Raw genomic sequence first — 25,829 nt, forward strand, 5'->3', positions numbered from 1 at the left:
AATCTTTAAAATCACATTTAAAACAGATTTTAAAATAAAACCACATGAGACCAGCTATTTGATTTATAGTCTCCGTAATAACTATTTTGTACGACGTGTTAAAGCGCTGAGCTGCTGAACTTGCGGACAAAAGATCACAGGTTTGAATCTAGGGAGCGGAGTGAGCGTGCGCTGTTAGCCCCGGCTTCTGCCAACCTAACAGTTCGAAAACATACAAATGTGAGTAGATTAATAGGTACCGCTCCAGTGGGAAGGTAACAGTGCGCCATGCAGTCATGCCGGCCACATGACCTTGGTGGTGTCTACGGACAACGCTGGCTCTTCAGTTTAGAAATGGAGATGAGCACCAAACCCCAGAGTTGGACACGACTAGACTTAATGTCAGGGGAAAACCTTTATCTTTACTAAGACAGTTATTGCTATCACTGATGGTCAGACAGGGCCATGACAGCTAAGCAGAGGGAGCTCTCAAGGGGCGGGGCCTCCGTATCGTAGAAAAAGCGCTGCGCCCTGTGATTGGTCCTCCCGGATTTGGAAAGCCCCGCCCTCCAATCGCCTCTGGTTTGGCTGCGGGAAGGCGCCGCAGTTTTCCAGCTGCCTGCACTTCTGCTCGGACTGAGCAGCGCTTGGATCCAAAGGCAGAGGGAGAGAAGCTGATGCCAGGGCGCTGAGACTGGGCTTCTCTTGAGCAGGATCCCTCCCTTCCTGGATTTCTTGGGTGCTGCTCCGGGGAGAGATGGAGCTGACTGCCCCACTGGGGCTATTCTTCTTGCTGTTGCTTCTTGCAGAGCCTCGGAGGGTCCATTCGGGTAAGATCAGCACGGGCAACCTGTTGTTGTTGTTGTTTTGTGTTGGGAGGCATTTATAAATACCCTAAAGGCAGCAGATACCCTAAACGCAGCAGATCCCCTCTGAGATTGGATGCTAAGCAGGGTCGACCCTGGATAGCACTTGGATGGGAGACCGCCAACCCATATCAAAGATTCCAAGTGTCAATGTTTCTACCTTAAGGGTTGTTGTATGTCTTTCGGGCTGTGTGGCCATGTTCCAGAAGCATTCTCTCCTGACGTTTCACCCACATCTATGGCAGGCAGGAGAGAATGCTTCTGGAACATGGCCACACAGACCGAAAGACATACAACAACCCTGTGATCCCGGCCATGAAAGCCTTCGACAACACATTTCTACCTTAAGTTCTACAGTTTCTACCTTAAGTCAGGCTACTATCAACAGAAGGTATATAAATTACACTAGAATAGAGTCTCACTTACCCAACATAAACGGGCCCGCAGAACGTTGGATAAGTGAAAATGTTGGATAATCAGGAGGGATTAAAGAAAAGCCTATTAAACATTAAATTACATTATGATTTTACAAATTAAGCACCAAAACATCATGTTTTACAACAAATCAACAGAAAAAGCAGTTCAATACACAGTAGCGTAATGTAGTACAGTAGAGTCTCACTTATCCAACACTCGCTTATCCAACGTTCTGGATTATCCAACGCATTTTTGTAGTCAATGTTTGCAATACATTGTGATATTTTGGTGCTAAATTCATAAATACAGTAATTACTACATAGCATTACTGTCTATTAAACTACTTTTTCTGTCAAATTTGTAGTTAAACATGATGTTTTGGTGCTTAATTTGTAAAATCATTACCTAATTTGATGTGTAATAGACTTTTCCTTAATCCCTCCTTATTATCCAATATATTTGCATATCCAGTGTTCTGCCTGCCTGTTTATGTTGGATGAGTGAGACTCTACTGTAATTACTGTATTTACGAATTTAGCACCAAAGTATTGAAAACATTGACTATTAAAAGGCCGACTGTGTTGGATAATACAGAACATTGGATAAGTGGAGGTTGGATAAGCGAGACTCTACTGTATAACACGATTTATGTTCCTGGGTTATCAATGTCATTCCCTAATTACAGTAGTTCTATTATAAAAACATGGAGAAAGTTGACTAAACTGCAAAAACTTTGTTTCTGTGGACATCCCACAGCACATTTTGCTATAGTTTTTCAGTGAATATCACACAGAGTCTCAACCAATTCAACATTGTTTGTGGCAGCCACAAAAATGAAGTTTCTGGATAATAATAATAATAATAATACATCACACAGTCCTAAACGCTTGGGAAGGGTTCGACTTACGATTCTGTGATACGAAATCCAGCATATATATCTCGTTTGCTGTGTCATACTCTGTCTTTGTGTCAATAATAATAACAATAATAATAATAGGTGTTGTCGAAGGCTTTCATGGCTGGAATCACTGGGTTGCTGTGAGTTTTCTGGGCTGTATGGAATGCACCTGGAACATGGCCATACAGCCCGGAAAACTCACAGCAACCCAGTAATAATAATACTTTATTTATAATCTGCCCTATCTCCCCAAGGGGACTCAGGGCGGTTTCCACACAAAAGGTGGCAAACATTCAATGCCATTGGGTTGCTCTGAGTTTTCTGGGCTGTATGGGCATATTCCAGAAGCATTCTCTCCTAACGTTTCGCCCACATCTACAGCAGGCATCCTCAGAGGTTGTGAGGTGTCGGAAATTAGGCAAGTGGGATTTATAATATCTGTGGAAGGTCCAGGGTGGGAGAAAGACCTCTTGTCTGCATGAGGCAAGTGTGAATGTTTCAATTGGCCACCTTGATTTGCATTGAATAGCCTTGCAGCTTCAAAGCCTGGCTGTTTCCTACCTGGGGGAATCCTTTGTTGGGAAATGTTAACTGACCCTGATTGTTTCCTGTCTGGAATTCCCCTGTTTTTGAATGTTGTTCTTTATTTACTGTCCTGATTTTAGATTTTTTTTAATACTGGTAGCCAGATTTTGTACATTTGCATGGTTTCTTCCTTTCTGAAATTATCCACATGCTTATGGATTTCAATGGCTTCAATTCCCCCAGGTAGGAAACAGCCAGGCTTTGAAGCTGCCAGGCAATTCATTGCTAACCAACCTGGCCAATTGAAACATTCACACTTGCCTCCAACAGACAAGTTCCTTCTCCCACCCTGGATCTTCCACAGATATATAAACCTCCCTTGCCTAGTTTCCAATAGACCTCACAACCTCTCAGGATGCCTGCCATAGATGTGGGCAAAACGTCAGGAGAGAACGCTTTTGGAACATGGCCATACAGCCCAGAAAACTCACAGCAACCCAGTGATTCCGGCCATGAAAGCCTTCGACAATTAATAAAAACACACAAACCAAATCAAACCAATAATACAACCACATCAATATAACTTATAATAACTAACCCAAGTAAATACATTAAAACAATGTAAAGTAATTATAATATCTCATCTAGTATATTTACATCATAGTAAAAATCTGACTGCTACAGTGCATTAAAATTATGGGAGTAGAACAACTTACTTTCACAGTATTGCAGAATTAAAAAGGAAATAAGATGTTCACATCAGGAACAGAACATTTTTCAAATTTTGTTACCTTTACATAGTGCAGTCAGTGTCTCTACAAAAAATAGAATTGTGAGGAGTGAGAACAATTTCATTGGATGGGGCGGAATTCTCTTCCTACGACTTCTGTTTATTTAGACCCCACTTTTTAATCTTCATAAGGAGACTCAAAGCATTTCAGTACAACTGAAAATCTACAAAAACACAAACATCAAAAACAGAATTAAATATCAACAGTATTTTTTTAAAAATGAACAATTAAAATTGATTAAAAACATAGTCAAAGCTAAAAACCCACAAGGACATGTGCTCCTTTTCCACCCGACCTGTACAGGAAAGTATCTTATTCAGATCCACTGGCAGAGAACTTGAGGGAGGAACTTGGTGAGAAGTCTAGGAGTTTCTTGACGTCTTCTCTTGGGGGATCCAGGGATCGGGTGGGAAAGGATCCGTCCTAGCCTTCCTTCACAATCCTTCCAGGGACAAGAGTGCCTTTATCCCTTGCAAGGGGTTCAGAGGGTTAGAAAAAATGATTCCTTGTCTTGCATAGCCCTTAGCCCAAGGCACATGAGCAACATCGCCATTTGGGTGAGGGGCTTCAGGCAGAAAAAAGTCAGTGTTGACACTTAGGGGACTAAGAGGGGCCTAATTTTGGAAGCCATAGAGTGCTCTACTCTGGATGGACAGTGCCAGTTCTTTAGTCACAGGTAAAGAGAGTGGGGGGGGGGGGAAGAAATTTGATATGCGTGGTGATTTGGGAAAAGTCTCCTTCTCCAACCGATGTTAGTATTGTGACAAACTTCCTGCTGGAGTTTTGCAAGGGTGGGATTGAGGGAAAGAAGGGAGATGACTCACCTCTGTATCAGAGGGAACAATGTGGCCGAGGTTTAGATTACACTACGTAACCTGATTTTTGTTCATGGGTTATAAATGACATTTCTTAATTGGTTCTGTCATTAAAAAACATAGAAAAAGTTGATTAAACTGCAAAAATGTTGTTTCTCCAGGACATCCTGCAGCACATTTTGCTCTAGTTTTTCCATGAATATATCTTAGAGTCTCAACCAATTCAATATAGTTTCTGGCAGCCACAAAAATGAAGTTTCTGGAGTATAACAACTACTTTCAAAGTCAGTACCGCACAATTAAACAGGAAATAACACTTTCAAATCAGGAACAGATTTTTTTTTCCAAATTTTGTTACGTAGTGTTATTAAGCTTCTTTTGAAGGGGGAGTCTGTGAAGCCCAATGAAGTGAGGGCTGTGGATCGATAACAATACCCCACCCTTGGCAAAATATGCCGGTTTCTTCATCCTATTGCAGCTATGATCCAGAATTTAGTCTTTTTTTTTTTTGGACTGCCAGCAGGCAGATGTTGGGAGTTGTAGCTCAAAAAAGTAATGCTCCAGCTCTAGATTATGGACAGAAGAATATCAGGGGAAGGCATTGCCAGTTGTCAAGGGAAAGCGGAATGGGCACAGATAATCTCATAATGTCCACAACATCAACACCATCGCAGAAGACATTTTATTAGATGTTGTGGTGTGCCTTTTTGATTTATGGTGATGCCAAGGCAGTGTTTTCACTGGATTTTTAGAGCAAGATTTGTTCCGAACAGTTTGGGGCTGAGAAGAAAAAGTTGAGAGGAGACCTGATAGCCCCATATGTGAGGGGAAGTCATAGGGAGGAGGGAGCAAGCTTGTTTTCTGCTGCCCTGGAGACTAGGACTCGGAACAATGGGTTCAAATTACAGGAAAGGAGATTCCACCTGAACATTAGGAAGAATTTTCTGGCTGTAAGAGCTGTTCAGCAGTGGAACTCTCTGCCCAGAGTGTGGTGGAGGCTCCTTCTTTGGAGACTTTTAAACAGAAGCTGGATAGCCATCTGTTGGGTGTTCTTTGATTGTGTTTTTCCTACATATCAGGGGGTTGGGCTAGATGGTCCATGTGGTATCTTCCAACTCCACGATTCTATGATTCTATGAGTGTGACCCTATGAGGTTGAGTGTGACTTGCCCAAGGTCCCTACCGTAGTAGGTTTCTGTGGCTGACCAGGGATTTGAACTCATGGTTCTAGTTGTTGTCCAGTGCTTAAACCAGTGGTTCTCAGCCTCTGGGTCCCCTGATGTTTCTGCTGGAGGTAGTATGTCTTTGTAACCCACTTTACAGTGAACTATGTTAAAAATGCCCGGGCTGTGGCGCAGGCGGGAGAGCAAGCCAGCTGCAATTAACTGCAATGAATCACTCTGACCAGGAGGTCATGAGTTCGAGGCCGCTCGGAGCCTATGTTTGTTTGTCTTTGTTCTATGTTAAAAGGCATTGAATGTTTGCCTATATGTGTAATGTGATCCGCCCTGAGTCCCCTTCGGGGTGAGAAGGGCGGAATATAAATGCTGTAAATAAATAATAATAATAATAATAATAAATGCAGTGAACTATGTTTAAAATGCTCTAAGACAGTGGTTCTCAACCTGGGGTCCCCAGATGTTTTTGGCCTTCAACTCCCAGATTTCCTAACAGCTGGTAAACTGGTTGGGATTTCTGGGACTTGTAGGCCAAAACATCTGGGGACTCACAGGTTGAGAACCACTGGCTTAAACCATCACTTTCCACTGGCCTTCTATAAATCCAGTTTATGCTACATGAACCAGGTTTTTGGACTCTGCAGTGATTAGAAATCTGCTGAGAAAGTGTGACTTGTTCAGGATCCCTTAATACAGTGATTCTCAACCTATGGATCCCAAGATGTTTTGGCCTTCAACTCCCAGAAATCCTAACAGCTGGTAAACTGGCTGGGATTTCTGGGAGTTGTAGGCCAAAACACCTGGGGACCCACAGGTTGAGAACCACTGACTTAGTGGGTTTCAATGGGAAAATAAGGATTTGAACTCTGGCTTCCCAGAGTCTTACACTACTCTGGCTCAATCTTTTTGTGCTTGATGCTTTCGCTACCCAGTAAGGAAGCATATGGAAGAAACATAAATTGTATGACATAAGGCTCAAGAGTTCAGCTAAATATCACCCAACTTTATCCAAGCATGAGCTCCCAGAAGTATTGACTATATCCTTAGCAATATGGGAATAGTGGGACTTATAAGACGATATACTTGGAGGGCACAGAGTTGAAGAAGTCTGACTGACTCTGTTGTATGTTTGTGTATGCCAAATCATTCTCACCATACTCCATGACTGATAAAAAACCAACAAAGCACAAATGTAATGCAGACGACAAACAACCAAAAATAAATCTATTAAACCAAATAAATCCCATTCTAACAAACATTCACTTGCTTGCAGAAAAAGTTAATTGAGCGATAATTAGGAACACTATCAGATATGTACCGTGCTAAAGAAAATCAACAAAATCAAAGCAGTATATTTAACTCTTAGGTAGGGATCTCTGTGGCATAGCTTCTGGGGCAACTGGGGTAGACCAATTCATCAATGGGAATTTGGCAAATCAACTTTGAATGTAAATTCCACTGATTCAGTAGGTCTCCTCCCGTTAGGATGAGCAAAAGCATTTCAGACACTATCTGTGCTAATGAGGGGGCAGGCATTGTATGGAAATAGTGGGCTATTCATGCTGCCAGTGGCTTGAAGGGCGAAAAGATTCTTTCAGTCTGTTTCTGCAGCTTTATTGTTAAAGATGAATAACCAGTGTTTTTCTATTGACACTGTCCTCTGTGTTAGCTAATAATGAAATAAGCTCAGCATTGTGTGCGAAAAGAAAACAGCTCCTCGTTTTGGTGAGTGAAAGATCAAGAGTCCGTGAAGATCTAGTCTGAAAAAGCCAAATATATTTATTTGTCTCTCTTTTTGGTCTTCACCCCAAAGTTTCCCAGTTGCAAAGTGCAATGTAAGGGTTCAAGAAGTCAGGCCTAGGAGGATAAACTTGTTTTATCAATCAGATCCTTGAGATCCACTAACCAGAGCCTGGTATAACAGGCATATTCTTAGAATGGAATAATTCAGAGCCCAGGAAGTTGTTTGAGTAGCAGAACTGAGCAAAACTAACAGGAAAATAATCATTCTTGGTTGCCCCAAGATTTAGAGTACTAGGATACTAGAAGACTTGTTTTGATGCTGCTGTTGTTAAACTATTAGAAAACACCAATCCTTTCTGGATGTTCTGAAATCACAGAGAGAGATCTACAGTGGATCTAGATCTATTTTTGGCCATTATTACTTTCCTAATTTTTACAGAAATATGACCAGATAGGAAGAACGACTTTTTCAGGGCTTTTTGATTTACCCCTTTGGTGAAAAACTCCAGTATTGTATCTACTGTGCTTTTTAACATTACCAGTGTTTTTATTTGCCAAGGCTTTCATTTGTACTTATTTATCAAAGCTTTTAATTATTTGTGTTATGTAGATGGTGTCACTCCCCTGGGAACATCAATATATGTCCCTGGTAGTGCAGCGTGTTAAAGTTCTGAGCTGCTGAATTTACAGACCAAAAGGTCACAGGTTCGAATCCGGGGAGCAAAGTGAGCACTCGCTGTTAGCCCTGGCTTTTGCCAACCTAGCAGTTCAAAAACATGTAAATGTGAGTAGATCATAAGTACTGCTCCGGCGGGAAGGTAATGGTGCTCCATGCAGTCATGATGGCCACATGATCTTGGAGGTGTCTACGGACAACGCCGGCTCTTCGGCTTAGAAATTGAGATGAGCCCCCACGGTTGGACATGGCTAGACCTAATGTCAGGGGGAAAACCTTTACCTTTAACCTATGTGTACATGACTTTCAGAAGCGTGATAACTTATGACAACTCTTTGGATTTCACAGGGTTTTTCAGACTAGGAATACTCAGACCTCTTCTACACCACCCTATATCCCTCCCATACAGCCATATAACCCAGAATGCCAAGGCAGAAAATCCCACAATATCTGCTTTGTACTGGATTATCTGAGTCCACACTGCCATATATTCCAGTTCAAAGCAGAAAATGTGGGATTTTATTCAGCTGTGTGGAAAGGGCCCCAGGATATGAACCTGGATTATCAGATTATCTCAGGTTATCTGGCAGTGAAGACTCATATAATGCATTCACAGCAGATAATCTGGTATCAGATCCTGGGATATAGTGCATTGTAGATCCAACCTCAGAGGTGGTTTTATCAATTCTTCCCCTCCCCTGTAATACAGCCTACAAGATTAGGTATTTGTTGGGATCTCCCATCCAAGGACCAGCCAGGGCTGACCCTGCTTAGCTTCCCAGATCTGATGCCCTTTGAGTATTTTAGCTAGGCCAAAATGTATACTTGGCACAATTTTAACTTTGTGTGATCTATGAGATGGGTTGATGTATGAAAGGGCTCATCTATACTCCCATACAGTTTATTAAACTGCAAAAACTTTGTTTTTGCGGGATATTCCGCATCATGTTTTGCTATAGTTTTTCAGTGAATATTTCACAGAGTCTCAACCAATTCAACAAAGAGCCCTTCCACACAGCCATATAACCCAGACGGTCAAGGCAGAAAATCCCACAATATCTGCTTTGAACTGGGTTATCGGAGTCCACGCTGCTATATTCCAATTCAAAGTAGATGATGTGGGATTTTCTGCCTTGATATTCCTAGTTATATGGCTGTGTGAACAGGCCCATAGTCTGTGGCAGCCACAAAAAGTTTCTGGAGTATAACAACTACTTTCAAAGTAATTACTGCACAATTAAACAGAAAACAACACTTTCAAGCCAGGAACAGATTTTTTTTCAATTTATTTTACACTATTTGGATGAGCCATGAATAAAAATGTATTACATGCCTTCACAAACACCCTAACCTGACATCTTCCTTGAAGAGCTCATCTCCTTCTCAATGTACTTGTTTATCTGAGCATCTCATATCTGCAACTAGTGCATTTTTCTTCTGAAAGGCCAAGAAAAATTCAATATAAAATTGCAGTCATATCTGCAACACATTCAGAACCACTAAAGACTTTCAGTTCATCTTTCGTGAAATGACTTTAGGCTGTGCGGACTTACCCACAACCGTACAAACATATTTTAATATAGTATTCACTATTATTCTGAGCCAAAACTGCACTTACTGAAATGTTGGGGGAAATGACAGCACGGATCTGGATTTGAAGAATGCTATTAATTTTGGCTCAGGCTACCTTTGACTTCCCATTTTCTTTCCATTTATTCCCACCTATACCATGTATTTTGTGATTATCTTGTTAATGCTCTTCCTCTTAATGTGTCTCTCTTCTCTTGGATTGTCCATTGCACGTTCATTTCCCCAAGCTCTCATTTTCTACAGATGGTTTCCTTTCCCCCATTTTCCTTTGCAACACGAGGAAAGGTACCACAGGGTTTCTCTTCCTGTTCCCCCTTTCCTACTGTTCTTTCATGACTGTCAACATGTTGCTCATTGCTGCATGCCACAAAGTGGAAAACTTCAGTAAGGATAGTAGGGAGGTGGTGGAAGGCTACGAACAATGTAACAAACACATGATTCCTGGGGGAAATACCCTAAAAACTGCATTCAATTTAATTGAGGGAAAGTGTACTTTTAACAACAACAACAACAACAACAACAACAATAACAATAATTTTATTTCTTAACTGCCTTTCCTCGTGGCTTGAGGTGGGGTTGAAGTCTTGTTTTAAAAAGCATTAGTGTTAGTATAATTAAATTATATGTAATGTAATTGCTGAGTTCACTAGCATCTGCACCAGGATTGGAGACCATTGACCCTACTCCAACAAAAATAGAAAGATCTAAGGGCCGTTTCAGACAATTCCTATATCCCACGATCTGATCCCAGGTTTTCTGCTTTAAACTGGATTATATGCATCTGTTCTGCCAGATAATTTGGGATAAACAGAAAACCTGGGATTAGATCCTGGGATATAGGGTTAGTCTGGAAGGCCTTCTACTTTTAACTTCATTCAATACATGTATTTTTCTAGAGTCTGCCTTTTGTTGTATAATATCATCCTTCACATCTTTCGTGCATAATGCTTAAGTTGGGCTAGGTAACACATGAGTACCAGGCAACTCTCCAAAGCTATTTTATAACATCTATTGTATTACATTGCACTTCTGTCACTAAAATCAGACTATTGTTTTGCAAAAAATTCACTTTCCTGTTGCTTTCTTCTTTGCTTCCTTACTCCCTTACATCACAGAGAGCCACCACTATAGAGAGTCCTTGTAGGGCCCTTCCACAAAGCCATATAACCCAGAATATCAAGGAAGATAATCCACAATATCTGCTTTGAGCTGGGTTTTGAGCTGGCTCTATGGCTATGTCCCAGAAGCATTCTCTCCTGACGTTTCACCCACATCTATGTCAGGCATCCTCAGAGGTTGTGAGGTCTGTTGGAAACTAGGCAAGTGGGGTTTATATATCTGTGGCATAATGTCTAGGGTGAGAGAAAGAACTCTTGTCTGTTTGAGGCAAGTGTGAATGCTGCAGTTAGCCATTCAATGTTTATCAAGGTGGCCAGTTGCAACATTCACACCTGCCTCAAACAGTCAAGAGTTATTTCTCCCACCCTGGACATTCCATGACTATATAAACCCCACTTGCCTAGTTTCCAACAGACCTCACAACCTCTGAGGATGCCTGCCATAGATGTGGGCGAAATGTCAGGAGAGAATGCTTCTGGTCATACAGTGCAGAAAATTCACAGCAAACTAGTGATTTATTATTTTCTTTCACTCTATGCAAATGTAGTTGTTTTGCAAAAAAAAAAAAGGAATCTATAACATAGATAGTGTAGTATATGGTATGTGTATGTGTGTTCTTGTGTGCTTTTAAGTCATTTCTGACTTATGACAACTAGTTTTCTGAGGCTAAGAGTGTCACCCAGTCAGTTTTCATGGCTGAATGGGGATTCAAACCTTGTTCTTCAGTGGCCCCTTCTGCACTGCCCTATATGCCAGGATCTCATCCCAGGTTATCTGTTTATCCCAGATTATATGTTGGAGACTCATATAATCCAGTTCAAAGCAGATAACCTGGGATCAGATCCTGGGATATAAGGACAGTAAGGAAGGGGTCCTGATTTAACATTCAAACCACTGTGTATAAAAGGAGGCACACACAAATAATTCTGAGTAATTTTGAGAAAAGGTAGTGAAGCACAGTTGTGTTAAAAAGGCGTTTAGAAACAAAAACCAGAAAAGATTTCAGTTGTTCTGTGTGCATGAGATCATCATATGAAGTTGAGTTCACTTCATTTCAATGACCCATATCCTTTAGCTAGACCTTGAAGTTTGCAATGCAACAAAACAGGAACTCCACCCTAGCTTTTTGAATTGTACAACTGGGTTGCTAGCTTCTGACCATCTGCCCATTCTTCCTGTTATGACACAGCTCACAATTTCTAGCATGATATGTGAAAGGACATGTTTTGTCCTTCATAATTTAACCCATAAATGGCACAACTCCTGTGCCAGAGTAGTGCACAGTAGAATTCCACTTTACGTGCATCATGGATGTATGTATATGCCCACTTAAATGTACAAGTTATGTGTACTCTGCTGTAATCCTCTCTGTTGAGCAAGTTTCCGTTAACATATTTACTGACTGATCTTTCATATTTTGCAGACTCCCCTGTTTCTTTGGATCCACCATTACTCAGCACCCAGAAATCTCTCATTACCGTCACTGAAAACGATACACTACAAATTACTTGCAGGTAAGGAAAAAGCACGGAAATGATAGTACAGTAGAGTCTCACTTATCCAACTTTCATTTATCCAACACTCTGGATTATCCAACGCAGTTTACCTCCAACCTCGATACACAGCTGTTTCTCTAGGCAGCAAGAATTGAACTTTTTGTGGATTTAATTTCCAACAGTGTTGCTACTGTAAGTTCATTTTATGCAATTCTATCTTTATTTGTAGTCAGTTTGTTAGTAGCCATTTTTTTAGTCAATGTTTTCAATATATTGTGATGTTTTTGTGCTAAATTCATAAATACAGTAATTACAGTGTTCCCTCACTTACTGCGGGGGTTAGGTTCCAGGACCACCCACAATAAATGAAAATCTGCAAAGTAGGAGCGCTATATTTATTTTAATATTTATCCATTATTTTAGTAGTTATACACTATTTTAAGTCTTTATCAACCAATCGTGTGTTGATAAATCACCTCCTTCTTCTCCTGTTGCCGCTTGGGCTCCTTTTCTCTCCCTTTGGCTTCTCCTTCCTCCCTTCCTTAGGCTGTAAATTATAATTTTTATGATTTACAATAGTCTTTTAGAGTTTATAGAAAAACTGCAAAACAGCGAATCTGCAAAAAGTGAACCGCGAAGTAGTGAGGGAACACTGTACTATATAACATTACCATGTTTTGAACTGCTTTATTCTGTTGATTTGTTGTAAAACATGATGTTTGTGGTGCTTAATTTGTAAAATCATAACGTAATTTGACATTTAATAGGCTTTTCCTTAATCCCTCCTTATTATCCAACATTTTTGCTTATCCAGTGTTCTGCTGGCCCATTTATGTTGGAAAAGTGAGACTCTACTGTACTTTCAAATAAAGGTTTTTACTTAGTTTATTTCCTTTCTGTGACTTTCTTGGCTAGTGTAGGCATACACTAGATGGTTACATGGAAATCTAAAAATGTCAAATTGAGAATCTAGAAAAGAAAAAATGGGACTGTTCCTTTATTGGGGCAAAGGCCACTAGGGGACGGTAGAGAGAGAAAGATAGTTCATTTTATGGGGGTTGAAGGAGGAAAACCATTTCCCCCCTGTTTTCCTGTTATTCCCCCCATTCATATCCCCGTCCTGGAAACAACACTAGTTTATGATATGGGAAGGGGGAAAGGGAAAATAACCAGCAAAAACCGTGGAAGTAGTTTTCTTCCTTTGACTCCCCCTCCTCATAAAATGGACTACTCTTCACTCTAGCGGCCCCTAGTGGCCTCTGCCCTGATAATGGAACAGTACCAAAAAATCACATTGTGTTTGGGCTCTTGCCAATGTTGAAAGAATGGGATACTTCATTGAATCCACATATGCATATAATGCACACTTACAGCAGCATTTCTCAACCTGGGGCTCAGAACCCCTGGGGGGTCTTGAGGGGGGTTTCAGAAGGGACGACAAAGACCATAAGAAACCACATATTTCTGATGGTCTTAGGAACCCAAATCTCTCCAGAATTTTCTGTTTCTGGGGGATCTGTGTGGGAAGTTTAGCCCAATTCTATCGTTGGTGGGGTTCAAGGGGCTCTTTGATTGTAGGTGAACTGAAAATCCCAGCAACTACAACTCCCAAATGTCAAGGTCTGTTTTCCCCAAACTCAACCAATGTTCACATTTAGGCATGTTGAGTATTTGTGCCATGTTTGGTCCAGAGCCATCATTGTTTGGAATCCACAGTGCTCTCTGGATGTAGGTGAACTACAACTCCAAGACTCAAGGTCAATGCCCACCAAACCCTTCCAGTATTTTCTTTTGATCATGGGAGTTTTGTGTGCCAGGTTTGGTTCAACTCCATCATTGGTGGTGTTCAGAACACTCTTTGATTGTAGCTGAACTATAAATCCCAGCAAGTACAACTCCCAAATGATAAAATTACCCCCCCCCCCCCACCAACCCCACCATTATTCAAATTTGGGCATATTGGGTATTTGTGCTAAATTTGGTCCAGTGAATGAAAATATATCCTGCATATCAGATATTTACGTTACGATTCATGACAGTAGCAAAATTACAGTTATCAAGTAGCAATGGAAATAATTTTATGGTTGGTATGAGGAACTGTATTAAGGGGTTGCGGCATTAGGAAGGTTGAGAACCACTGACGTAGAGCATTTTATACAACCCTATCATAGGATTTTCTTGGCAAGGTTTGTTCAGAGGGGGGTTGTCCTATATGTCCCTTGAAGCTGAGAGAGTTTGACTTTTCCAAGGTCACTCAGTAGGTTTTTATGGTGAAATGGGGATTCGAACCCTGGTTTCCAGATTCATAGTCCAGCACTCAAACCATACACCTCACTGGTTCACTTACAATGCTTTATATATCTGCCAGATTATATATAGTTATGTATGAGACCTGGTTTAAATATCAATTCAGTTGTATCTCCCTTGAATGCTTTCATGATGGAAGCGTCTGAAGAATTAAAAAGTTAGCTCTTCCTCACAGGACCAGCTATAATTTGGAGTAACCCCACCTGCACAATCCATTTGCCCCCCCAAATTAGTTTTGCTACATCAATAGCCAATTATATAACTTCTGATTGTTTGCCAGTATTTTGCAATGTTTCCACTCCACTTCAAACAAGCCTTCTTTTTGCTTTGATATGAGCAAATGCATCAGTGATTTTTGCAATATCCATTTGATCTGCTTGCTCATTCTCTATTGAAAGAACAGCTAGTCCTAAAAATCAGTCTTGTACTATAAAATTCCTAGTATGTCTTGATCATGTCAAGTTCAAACATTCTATTTCTCCTGTGGCAACAGAGTCAAATAACGACGGCATGGAGCCATAGGAGTTAAGGTCATCAGGCCCCATCTGTGCTGCCATATAACCCAGTTTCTGCATTCAGATTATCTAATTTGAACTGGATGATATGGCAATGTAGACTCATATAATCCACTTCAAAGCAAATAATCTGGATTCAGAAATTGGATTATATGGGATTGTAGATCCAGCCTTAGTCTGGGAGTTGTAATTCACCAACACTCAGAGATCACTCTGTATGAAACTGGTGACAGAACTAGTAAACTTGCCACAGATACTCAACATGCCAAACTTTGAATACTGGTGGGGTTTGAGGGGACTGATCTCAGAGGTTGGGAGTTATAGTTCACCCACATCGACAGAACAATGTGCACCCAACTGATGGATCTGGACCAAACTTGGCACAAATATCCAATATGACCAACTTTGAATACTGGTGGGGTTTGGAGGGGGAACTGACCCATCATGATGGTAATTGTAGTTTCCGATGGTCTTTGACGACCCCTCTGACACCCCCTCACCCACAGGGGTCCCAACCCCCAGGTTGAGAAATGCTGTTCCAGATGAATGGCAGCTGTCTAAATGAACACTCTATTGAATGCTACTTTATTTGAGGTCATTTTATACGAAATGCTGTTGGTTTGTGATGGCTTATTCAAAAACTGATGAGTGGTCTATCAGTGAATGAACACAGCTCTGTGTACCTTTCATTAACAATGGGGGGGATGTCCAGTTATAACCTGTGTGTTGTAACTGGAGGTCAGCTGTTTCCAACAGTGCTGTGGATTTCGAAGAGGCACAAATACAGGGTGAAAGGAAGAAATGTGCCAAGAAGAAGGCACATGAAGTAAATCCTTGTTGTGACTGCCTCCCATCTGGAAATCTATGTCTTCAGTATAACTTAAGGTGTTCCTTTTGTTTATTTGGAGCCCCCGGTGGTGCAGCATGTTAAAGCGCTGAGGTGGTGAACTTGCAGACTGAAAGGTCGCAGGTTCTAATCTAGGAAGCGGAGTGAGCACCCACTGTTAGCCCCAGGTTCTCCAACCTAGCAGTTCGAAAACATGTAAATGTGAGTAGATCAATAGGTACTGTTCCGGCGGGAAGGTAACGACACTCCATGCAGTCATGTTGGCCACATGACCTTGGAGGTGTCTATGGACAACGCTGGCTCTTAGGCTTAGAAATGGAGATAAGTACCAACCCCCAGAGTCGGACACGACTGGACTTCATGTCAGGGGAAAACCTTTGTTTCTTTACACCTCTGTGTTTGTTTCTTAGTGGTGAAAGAGCCTTGGAATGGTTTTGGCCGAACAATCAGACAAGTTCTGAAAACCGTGTGGCAGTGACGGACTGTACGGAAAATGCCTACTGTAAGCTCCTCACACTTAGCAAAGTAAAAGGCAATGACACCGGAGCCTACAAATGTTTTTATCAGGACAACCATACAGCAGCAAGTGTTTATATATATGTACAAGGTAAGATGTTTACTGATGTAATTCCCTTTACTTGATAATAAATGAGGAAACAAAAGATTAGCACAGCAATTCTATACACACTTTCTTCTATAGAACAAAATAGAAGTTATTTCTAACTTTGAAAATGAGTTCTTTTCAGGCTGTAAGATGGTGCCGTAAAGGGCCTATGCATACCTGTTATCTTTTGCGAGAGAAGAAATTTCCTTGCTCATATTGATATGGACATTTATCTCTTATAGTGGGTACTTGAAGCTTTAGGTAGTAAAATGCCAGGGTAGCGCAGCAGGTTAAACCGTTGAACTGTTGAATCTGCCGACCTGAAGATTGGCAGTTCGAAGCTGCGGGTCGGGGTGAGCTCCCACTGTTAGCCCTAGCTCCTGCCAACCAAGCAGTTCTAAAACATGCAAATGTGAGTAGATCAATAGGTACCACTTTGGCGGGAAGGTGATAAAGGCAGCCATGCCAGCAACATGACCAGGAGGTGTCTAAGGACAACAGGCTCCTTGGCTTGGAAATGGGACAAGAGAACCTCCTCATAGCTAGAGTTGAGCACTGCTTCCAGAAAGCCGGAGATGAAAGGGGAAGCCTTTACCTTTGTTCTGTGTAATTGTATGTAATTGTTATTCCACTATATTAAAGGCATTGAATGTTTCCCTATCTGTGTATGTTGCGATCCGCTGTGAGTCCCTTCGAGGAGATACAATGGAATATAAATAAAGTGTTATTATTATTATTACTGTTATTATTAGCTATTAGAGCAACTCTCACATTCTTGTCCTTTAGGAAAGAGCTGAAGACATTACTGTTTGAAATAGCTTTTAACTGAATGGCACAGAAGCCTAGTATTTTATTGCCTCATGGAAATTTTAGACTACTTTTCATTCAATCTTAATTTAATTTAAATTGTCTACAAGGTAGTGTCCATGGAACCCTTTTGGGCTGTTTTAATCAATGGGTTTATGTTATATTGTATGTTTAATGTTGCTTGTACTTATTTGGTGGTGGATCAGCCTTGGGTCCATTGGGAGAAAGGCAACATAGAAATGCCCGAAATATAAATAAATAAATAAATAAATAAATAAATAAATAAATAAATAAATGTGTTGACTTCTTTGGTATCTAACACCAGAAATCAACAAAGTGGGAAGAAATGCAGCTGAATAAAATGCTTGTGTTGAGATGTGTTGCAAATTATGTATATGTTCCCTTTTTCTACAGAGGGCCCTTCCACACAGCCCTATATCCCAGAATATCAAGGCAGAAAATCCCACAATATCTGGTTTGAACTGGGTTATCTGAGTCCACACTGCCATATATTCCAGTTTGAAGGAGAAAATGTGGGATTTTATTCAGCTGTGTGGAAGGGATCTAAGAGAAAATAATGATAAGATAGATGGTGAAAGTTTTCAGTCTTTGATGTATATTTTGTGATGTAGCACTTAGCAAAAAGTTCATGCAAACTAGTGGCGTTTATTTAAATCTTGCAGATTTTACAGACCTTCCAGATTATAGATCTCCGTTTTTGAAATCAGCCAGTGAAAAACCAGATGCAATCTACATAACTGGAAATAAAACTGTGGTGATTCCCTGCCTTGGGTCTACATCAAATTTGAATGTTTCACTCCATACGGTAAGATTGACCAGACTGTTATTTTTGATAGTGTTTCAGTTGTACTCATGGACACATATTGTCATATTTCCTGCTTCCCTACCTACCATCTTTTAGAAAATATGATAAGTTTAACTGATTGTTATTGTGATGTTCATGCAGAAGTATCCAGACAAAGTGTTTGTTCCTGACGGCAAAGCCAAAACCTGGGAGAGTCAGAAAGGGTTCACCATTCCCACCAGCTTGATCAGTGATGTTGGCATCGTCTTCTGCAAAGCTAAGATAGATGGTGAAAGTTATCAGTCCCTGATGTACATCGTGGTGGTTTTAGGTAAGATATATACTACTATATGTGAGCATTTTCTTTGTTGTTGCTGTTTTGTTTCACACAGTGTAAGAAAGGGCATTGTAACAGTATGGAGCCACATTGATTGAGATGACTATGAGAAGTAACAATTGAATCAAAGACTATTTCTTCTGTCTAATCGTTTAAAACATTTTTGGATATAGGTTCATCAGCTTCATATTATTTGGTCATGTACATATTTGGTCGTGGGTCAGGGCAGCCATATAATCCAGAATATCCAGGCAGATCATCCACAATATCTGCTTTGAAATGGGTTATCCTAGTCCACACTGCCATATAGTCCAGTTCAAAGCAGATGATGTCGGATTTTACACAACTGTGTGGAAGGGGCCTCTGCCTTCATGTACAACACAATTAAAAATACAAAGTGACACATTTTTTGGGCAAATGCCAAAGATTGAAATACGTTATGCAAGCTTTTGAAGCTTCGTGTGGAAGGGCCTGCAGATATCTCATTCATCCCTAATGTATGGCCTGCCCAGTGCTGATGCTTTCCAGCTGCAAAGTCACTAAGGTGATAGCAACTGAAATCCAAGAAACAATAGGTGCAAGAAGGATGTTGAACACTTCCCCTGAATCCACATCCTCCAGCTGCTTTGCTTATAGCTGGGCTTGAAGAGAGAGGTAACCAGGACAGACAGAAAAAGCACAAGCAAAGAAGTGGGGTGGTGAGTGAAGGGCAGCAGCAGGACTCTCACATGTAGAAACAAATATTCCAATATACAGGTTTGCAGAGCATGGAGAAGTTTCTCTTTATGGGTTTCAACTCCCACAATCCTTCATAAAGTAATAGTCATCCTGATTGGAAAATTATAGGAGTTACAACCTGCCCCCCAAATAAAAGAAATCAAACATTGCAAGAGTTGTTGCTCTTAAAACAGAATTTTAGAGAATTTTGAAAGCAGAACCACAGACAAAGGGGCCCTTCTACACTGCCATATAATCCATATTATCAAAGCAGGTAACCCAGATTATCTGCTTTGAACTGGATTATACGAGTCTATACTGCCATATAATCTGGTTCAAAGCAGATATTTTGGATTTTATATGGCAGTGTAGAAAGGACCCAAACCTAGGCTCCTATTGCATCAGCTGGCATCTATCTTCCTTGAAGCCTCATATACACTGGCATATAAGATCCAGATTATCTGCTTTGAACTGGATTATATGTCAGTGTAGATCCAGCCCAAGTCATCCCAGTTAGAGACACACTTGCTGGATTAACACTGACATATAAATCAGATTATCAAACAAGATAATTCACATTATGGTGAGTCCCCCTGCGGAGATAGGGCGGGATATAAATAAAGTTTATTATTTATTACTGGATTATATGAGTTTACACTCATATGGATTATATGGGTCTACATTGCCATATAATCCAGTTCAAAGCAAATAATCTGGATTTTCTATCGCAGTGTAGATCCAGCTACTGTCAGCTCATTCTCGTTCTAGATCGTTTTCTTGTTACCTTCAGTTTTTCAATCCTGAAGAAAAGGTTTTGTGGTATGAACAAAGTAAAATATGCCAAATCAATCCTCAGGTAGCTTTACAGTTTGAGTTTTATTTAATCTGAAATTCTTAAGACCAGAAGTGTTATAAATATAAAATTTTGGAATACTTAAACTTGTATGTACTGTACATACTAATGAGCTATCTTTGGGATGGAACCTAAATCTAAACATGAAATTCATTTTGCTTTGATATATGCCTTATAGCGTTATGGAGGATTTATACACAATATTTTCAATATTTTTATGCATGAAGGAAAGTTTGTGTACATTGAGCTATCTGAGAGCAAAGTGTCATTTATCAGCTACCCCTGCAGGCAAGTGTTGGGATCTTTCAGAATTCCAGGCAAGAGATGCTCAACCTTTATATACTTTGGAAGTGCTTTGTTTATAAAGTTTCTTATAGAACTACCTCTGTGTGAGTGTCCTGAATAATTGTACAAATTCTTCCTGTTTTCCCCACCTAGGATACAGAATCCATGATCTTGCAATGAGCCCTCCACACAATGTTGCGCTGGCAGCAGGAGAGAAACTTGCTCTAAACTGTACTGCAAGGACTGAGCTGAATATGGGGATTGTGTTTGAATGGGACTATCCATCAAAGAAGGCAGCAGCAAACAAGGTAGCATTTCATTAAAAAAAATACAACCAATTACAGGTCTTTTAATATTACCTAATTGAATTATTTTTCTCTTTTCTGTCTCTAGCTTTTAGTTGCCTTTTGCTTTAACCTTATGTAAGTCTTGTTGGGAGAAAGGTTGGATATAAATAAAATGACCCTCAACAAACCCATGATTCATAATTTTGGTCCCAAAATGTCTTGACTTATACATGCGGCTGGTTTATAGAAGAGTATTTATTTGAAGTATTTATATTCTGCCCTTCTCACCCTGAAGAGGACTCAGGGCGGATCACAATGCTCATATACATGGCAAGCATTCAATGCCATTAGACATATGACATATAGACACACACAGAGGCAATTTAATATTTTCCGGCTTCCAGCTTCATGAGGGTACGCTCGATTCCAGCCACAGGGGGAGATGACGCTTCATTGTCCACTTGTGACACCAAGTCCTTGGAGTACTTCTCCATTCCTTTCTGCACCCTGCTGGAAGTTTTTATGTTGTCATAAATTAGTTAAATTAGCCTCCCCACATAAAGCGGTACCTAAATTTTCTACTCGACAGATGCAACTGTCTTTCCAGCTGCTTAGGTCAACAGCAAGCTAGGCTATTAATGATCAGGACCTTAATCTAACCCGGGCTTCCATCTCATGGCCTCTCAGTCAGTAGTGATATATTGCAGCTGGCTACTAATCAGCTGCGCCACACTTGGAGAGATGTCCTGTCTTTTGTTCTCTGAGGGCCCTTCCATACAGCCCTATATCCAAGAAAATCAAGGCAGAAAATCCCACAATATCTGCTTTGAACTATCTGAGTCCACACTGCCATATAACCCAGTTCAAAGCAAATAATGTGGGATTTTATTCAGCTGTGTGGAAGGGGCCTGAGATCAACCTAGACTAGATCTATACTGCCCAGTATCCCAGGACCTAATCCCAGATTATCTGCTTTGAACTGGGTTATATGAGTCTGCACTGACATAATCTGGGATAAACAGATGATCTGGGATCAGATCTTGGGATATAGGGCAGAGTAGCCTTAGAAAACAAATCCTACTGAATTTCATATATGTAGTGACAGGGAAGCTGAAAGGGTGAAGTGGGAATGAATTGTTTTTATTTCTGTTACAGAACAACAAGCACGTTATAATCCGGGATGGGGTGACGTCGCCCAGCAATGAAGAGAAGAAGTTTGTCAGCAGTCTCACCATCGATCATGTGGACTTAAAGGATGGAGGTCAATACAGGTGCACCGCCTCCAGCAGCCAAATGACTCGGAAAAGCAGCATCAATGTTATCATTTACGGTAAGGCACATCTCAGGATTTACTTCTGTTGGATACCTGTGATGAGGCAACAATATTAAGATGGTTACTAGATCGAACCCCAAGGGTTCCCTCAGTCTTTTAAACATAAGTTCATAGAATATAGGGTTGTGCAGATCCTCTCCACATTATTATATCAGATCTGCTTTGAACTGTATTATATGAGTCTACACTGCCATATAATCCAGTTCAAGACAATATGGATTATATATGGCAGAGTAGATGTGGCCTGAGACACCAATACTCTTTGGCAAAGAAGGCTAAACAGAGCTCTTCATGACCTCATAGACCAGCCCACGGCAGAGCTCCCTGTCGGCCGTGGCCACTCCCAGCTCCTTCAAGGTCAAGCCAGTCCCTTCAAGGATACCATCCATCCATCTTGCCCTTGGTTGGCCCCTTATTCTTTTTCCTTCCATTTTCCCCAGCATCATTATCTTCTCCAAGCTTTCCTGTCTTCTCATTATGTGGCCAAAGTACTTCATCTTTGCCTTTAATATCCATCAAAGTGGTATCATCTGCATATCTGAGGTTGTTAATGTTTCTTCCAGCAATTTTAACTCCAGTCATATAACCCAGAATATCAAGGTAGATAATGCGCAATATCTGCTTTGAAGTGGATTATCTGAAGTGCCTCATACTGCCATATAATCTAGTTCAATATGGATTTTATACAGCTGTGTGAAAAGAGCCTTAGCTAAAATGCTGGGACGCTACATCTGATAGTTCAGAGTAAAGCATAGCCTGATGATATCACCTAATTGCTTTAAAAAATCAACATATTTCAGCAGTCACTATTATTTTGGGATGGGATGCCCATTGTCTTTGCTTAAAATAAACGAGCCACATGAAAGCATGAATTTCTGGAAAAAAATTAAATATTCTGAAATGTTTGTTTTCTTTCAAATCTTAACAGAAAAACCTTTCATCCTTTTGGGAAAAATGCCATCCCTGGTGGAGGCAAAAGTGGGCGAACTTGTTAAAGTTCCTGTGCAGTTCAGAGCTTACCCATCGCCAGATGTAAAATGGTAAGAATCAGAAAAGGTTTTCCTTTTAAAAGTGATTTTAATTCTTTCTTTTGCTAACATTTCCTTGCCCTCGTGAGATAATTTATTTTATTTAAAACCTTGATATTTGGGAGTTTTGGTTGCTGGGATTTATAGTTCACCTACAAACAAAGAGCATTCTGAACTCTACCAACAATGGAACTGAACCAAACTTGACACACAGAATTCCCATGACCAACAGAAAATACTGGAAGGGTTTGGCAGGCGGAGAAATCTTCAGCCTTCTCTGCCAAAAGGGTTCCTATGACCATCAGAAATACAGCATGTGTTTTCTGATGGTCCTTGTTGACCCCTCTGACACACCTCTCATGGCCTCCTTCACAGGGGTCCCAACCCCCAGATTGAGAAACGCTGCTCTAAGCTCTTCAGGTTGGATATAGGTTAGGTACAAATGGGATCCTTTATGTGTGTTGTATAAATGTGTTATCATTCAGTCTTTACAAATGACCAATTGTTTTTTTCTGCAGGTTTAAAAATGGAAACCCCATTGCTTCAAATCGTACTATTAAACTTGGTGGTTACTCCTTGACAATTACTGAAACAAATGAAAGAGATGCTGGGAATTATACTGTTGTGCTGACCAATCCCATAAGCAAGATGCAGAAAAAGCATACGTTTCATCTGTTTGTGAATGGTAAAATCCCAGAATACTTGGTTTAATCAGAATAAAATTCTGGTTATGCATGTTTTTAAAAATGATGATGGTGATGATGATGCTTTCAGTTTACCCAGCATTTGTGTTTGTCTTTGTGTCCTGCTCTTTTCCTGTCTTCAGGGTGCTTTTTGACCAAACCCTTCTCTGATGTCCTTGTATGCCTCTCCCATCCTTCCTGCCCTCCCTTCACTGTCCTGTCTAGCTTCTCGCTTCATGTTTCTCCTCCATTTGGCTGCTGGGGAAATTATTGTTTGCGGCTTCTACAAAAATAGCTTGTTTGAGGGACAACAATATCTCTTTGGTTGTATGGGAGGGTGAAGTTAGCTTCATAGGAAAAGCAGGATATTAGCCTGAACAGGATTATATGAGTCTACATTACCATATGAGCCCCCGATGGCACAGCGGGTTAAAGCACTCAGCTGCTGAACTTGCTGACCGAAAGGTTGCCAGTTTGAATCTGGGAGCGGGGTGAGCTCCCACTTTTAGCCCCAATGAACAACCCCCCCCCCCCCCCAAATACACTATCCTATAATCTAGTTATGGGAGCATGGTGGTGCATCTTAAAATGCTAAGCTGTAGAACTTTTTGACTGAAAGGTCAGCAGTTCAGATCTGCGGGATGGGGTGAGCTCCCATTGTTAGCCCCGGCTTCTGCCAACCTAGCAGTTCGAAAACATACAAATGTGAGTAGATCAATAGGTATCGTTCCATCAGGAAGGTAATGACACTCCATGCAGTCATGCTGGCCACATGGCCTTGGAGGCAGCTACCAACAACACTGGCTCTTCGGCTTAGAAATGGAGATGAGCACAAACTCCCAGAGTCTGGTCTAGTCGAGTCCGATTCTGGGGGTCATCTCCATTTCTAAGACGAAGAGCCAGCATTTTCTGCAGACACCTCCTAGACCATGTGGCCAGCATGACCACTGGAGTGATACCTATTGATCTACTCACATTTGCATGTTTTCAAACTGCTAGGTTGGCAGAAGCTGGGGCTAACAATGGGAGATCACCCCATCCCGCACATCTGAACTGGCAACCTTTCAGTCCTTGTGAAGAGAAAAGACAAGGTATAAATAAACAACAACAACAAAGTTCCAATATTCAGACCTAAGGGATGAAAACAGACCACCCCTGTATGAAAAGGAAGTTATGACAAGCCCGGGGAAAATCCCAAGGCATGCAAAAATCTTTAGGAAAAACCTATGATGGTCAACATATACTGAGAAATTATTGGGGCAACTACTTTCCCCTCTCTAAAACTAAGGCTCCATCTACACTGCCATACAGAATCCAGATTATCATCTGAACTGGATTATGTGGCAGTGTAGATCCAACCTAAGACCCCATCTACACAGCTATACAATCCAGTTACTGATTCCAGATGCTTTGAACTGGATGATATGGCAGTGTAGGGTCATATCATTGAGTTCAAAGCAGATAATCTGGATTCAAAAACTGGATTGTATGGCAGTGTAGATAGGGTCTGATAGGGCTCTGGAAAACTCACAGCAACCCAGTGATTCTGGCCATTAAAACCTTCAACAACACATAGAGCCACATTTTGTTGCAAGTCCCATTTTTCTTTACTAAATGTGGGTTAATAATAAGATTCCATTAATAAAGACATTTCTTTATCTTTTTTCCCACCTGTAGTTCCTCCTCAGATTGGAGAGAATGCTCTTTTGGCTCCTGTGGATTCCTATAAATATGGCTCGACTCAAATGCTAACATGTACAGTCTATGCTGTTCCAGCATCGGTCAAGATTCAGTGGTCCTGGCAGCTGGAAGAAGAATGCACTTTCAACCCTCAGTAAGTACAACATGATGTATTTGCTCATTGTTCTGGATATATCTCCAATCTTCTTTTTTGAGGATTGCTGTTTTAGTATCCAATAGCCATCATTTTTCTTGTTTGAGCCCAATAATTAAAAGAAGTGGACTTTTTTGGCCACATTTGTTTGTTAAAATTGCTTTTTATTATCCAACAAAGCAGAATAATAAACCTGGTCATAGGACAAAGGAAGAGCAATGTCTGTATAAAAATATTTATTTCCACCCTTTCCTGGCTGTAGACAAAACTTCCTCTAAATCTGTTGTTAATGCGAAAACGCTAGGGATTTAGTTTCAGCAAAACAGATCGGTACACACACACAAATGTTGCAGATGATTTCCTTTGTATCCCCCGCAGCAAACCCCTCCACACCAATTTTAATAGCAAAACTCTCATATAATCATAGGCATGTCCAGTTTAGATCATCTGACTAAATATTGCCAACAAAGGCATGTGATAGGGCCACTTGAATA

The 25,829-nt window shown here is 40.7% G+C and overlaps 1 protein-coding gene across 1 annotated transcript in view; it reads left to right on the forward strand.

Annotated features, from left to right (window-relative positions):
• Positions 1-584: 584 nt before the first annotated feature.
• Positions 585-25,829, forward strand: part of kdr (kinase insert domain receptor) — a 65,175-nt gene continuing 39,930 nt past the window's right edge. The window contains exons 1-10 of the mRNA XM_008111680.3: positions 585-809; positions 12,021-12,111; positions 16,173-16,369; positions 17,857-17,999; positions 18,141-18,309; positions 20,324-20,478; positions 21,613-21,787; positions 22,719-22,830; positions 23,337-23,503; positions 25,179-25,335. Coding sequence (XP_008109887.2) covers positions 737-809; positions 12,021-12,111; positions 16,173-16,369; positions 17,857-17,999; positions 18,141-18,309; positions 20,324-20,478; positions 21,613-21,787; positions 22,719-22,830; positions 23,337-23,503; positions 25,179-25,335 — 1,439 coding nt within the window. The 5' untranslated portion in view covers positions 585-736. The remainder of the gene's footprint in view (positions 810-12,020; positions 12,112-16,172; positions 16,370-17,856; positions 18,000-18,140; positions 18,310-20,323; positions 20,479-21,612; positions 21,788-22,718; positions 22,831-23,336; positions 23,504-25,178; positions 25,336-25,829) is intronic.

This window comes from Anolis carolinensis, chromosome 5 (genome assembly GCF_035594765.1).
Source record: "Anolis carolinensis isolate JA03-04 chromosome 5, rAnoCar3.1.pri, whole genome shotgun sequence".
Classification (NCBI taxonomy): Eukaryota; Metazoa; Chordata; class Lepidosauria; order Squamata; family Dactyloidae; genus Anolis; species Anolis carolinensis.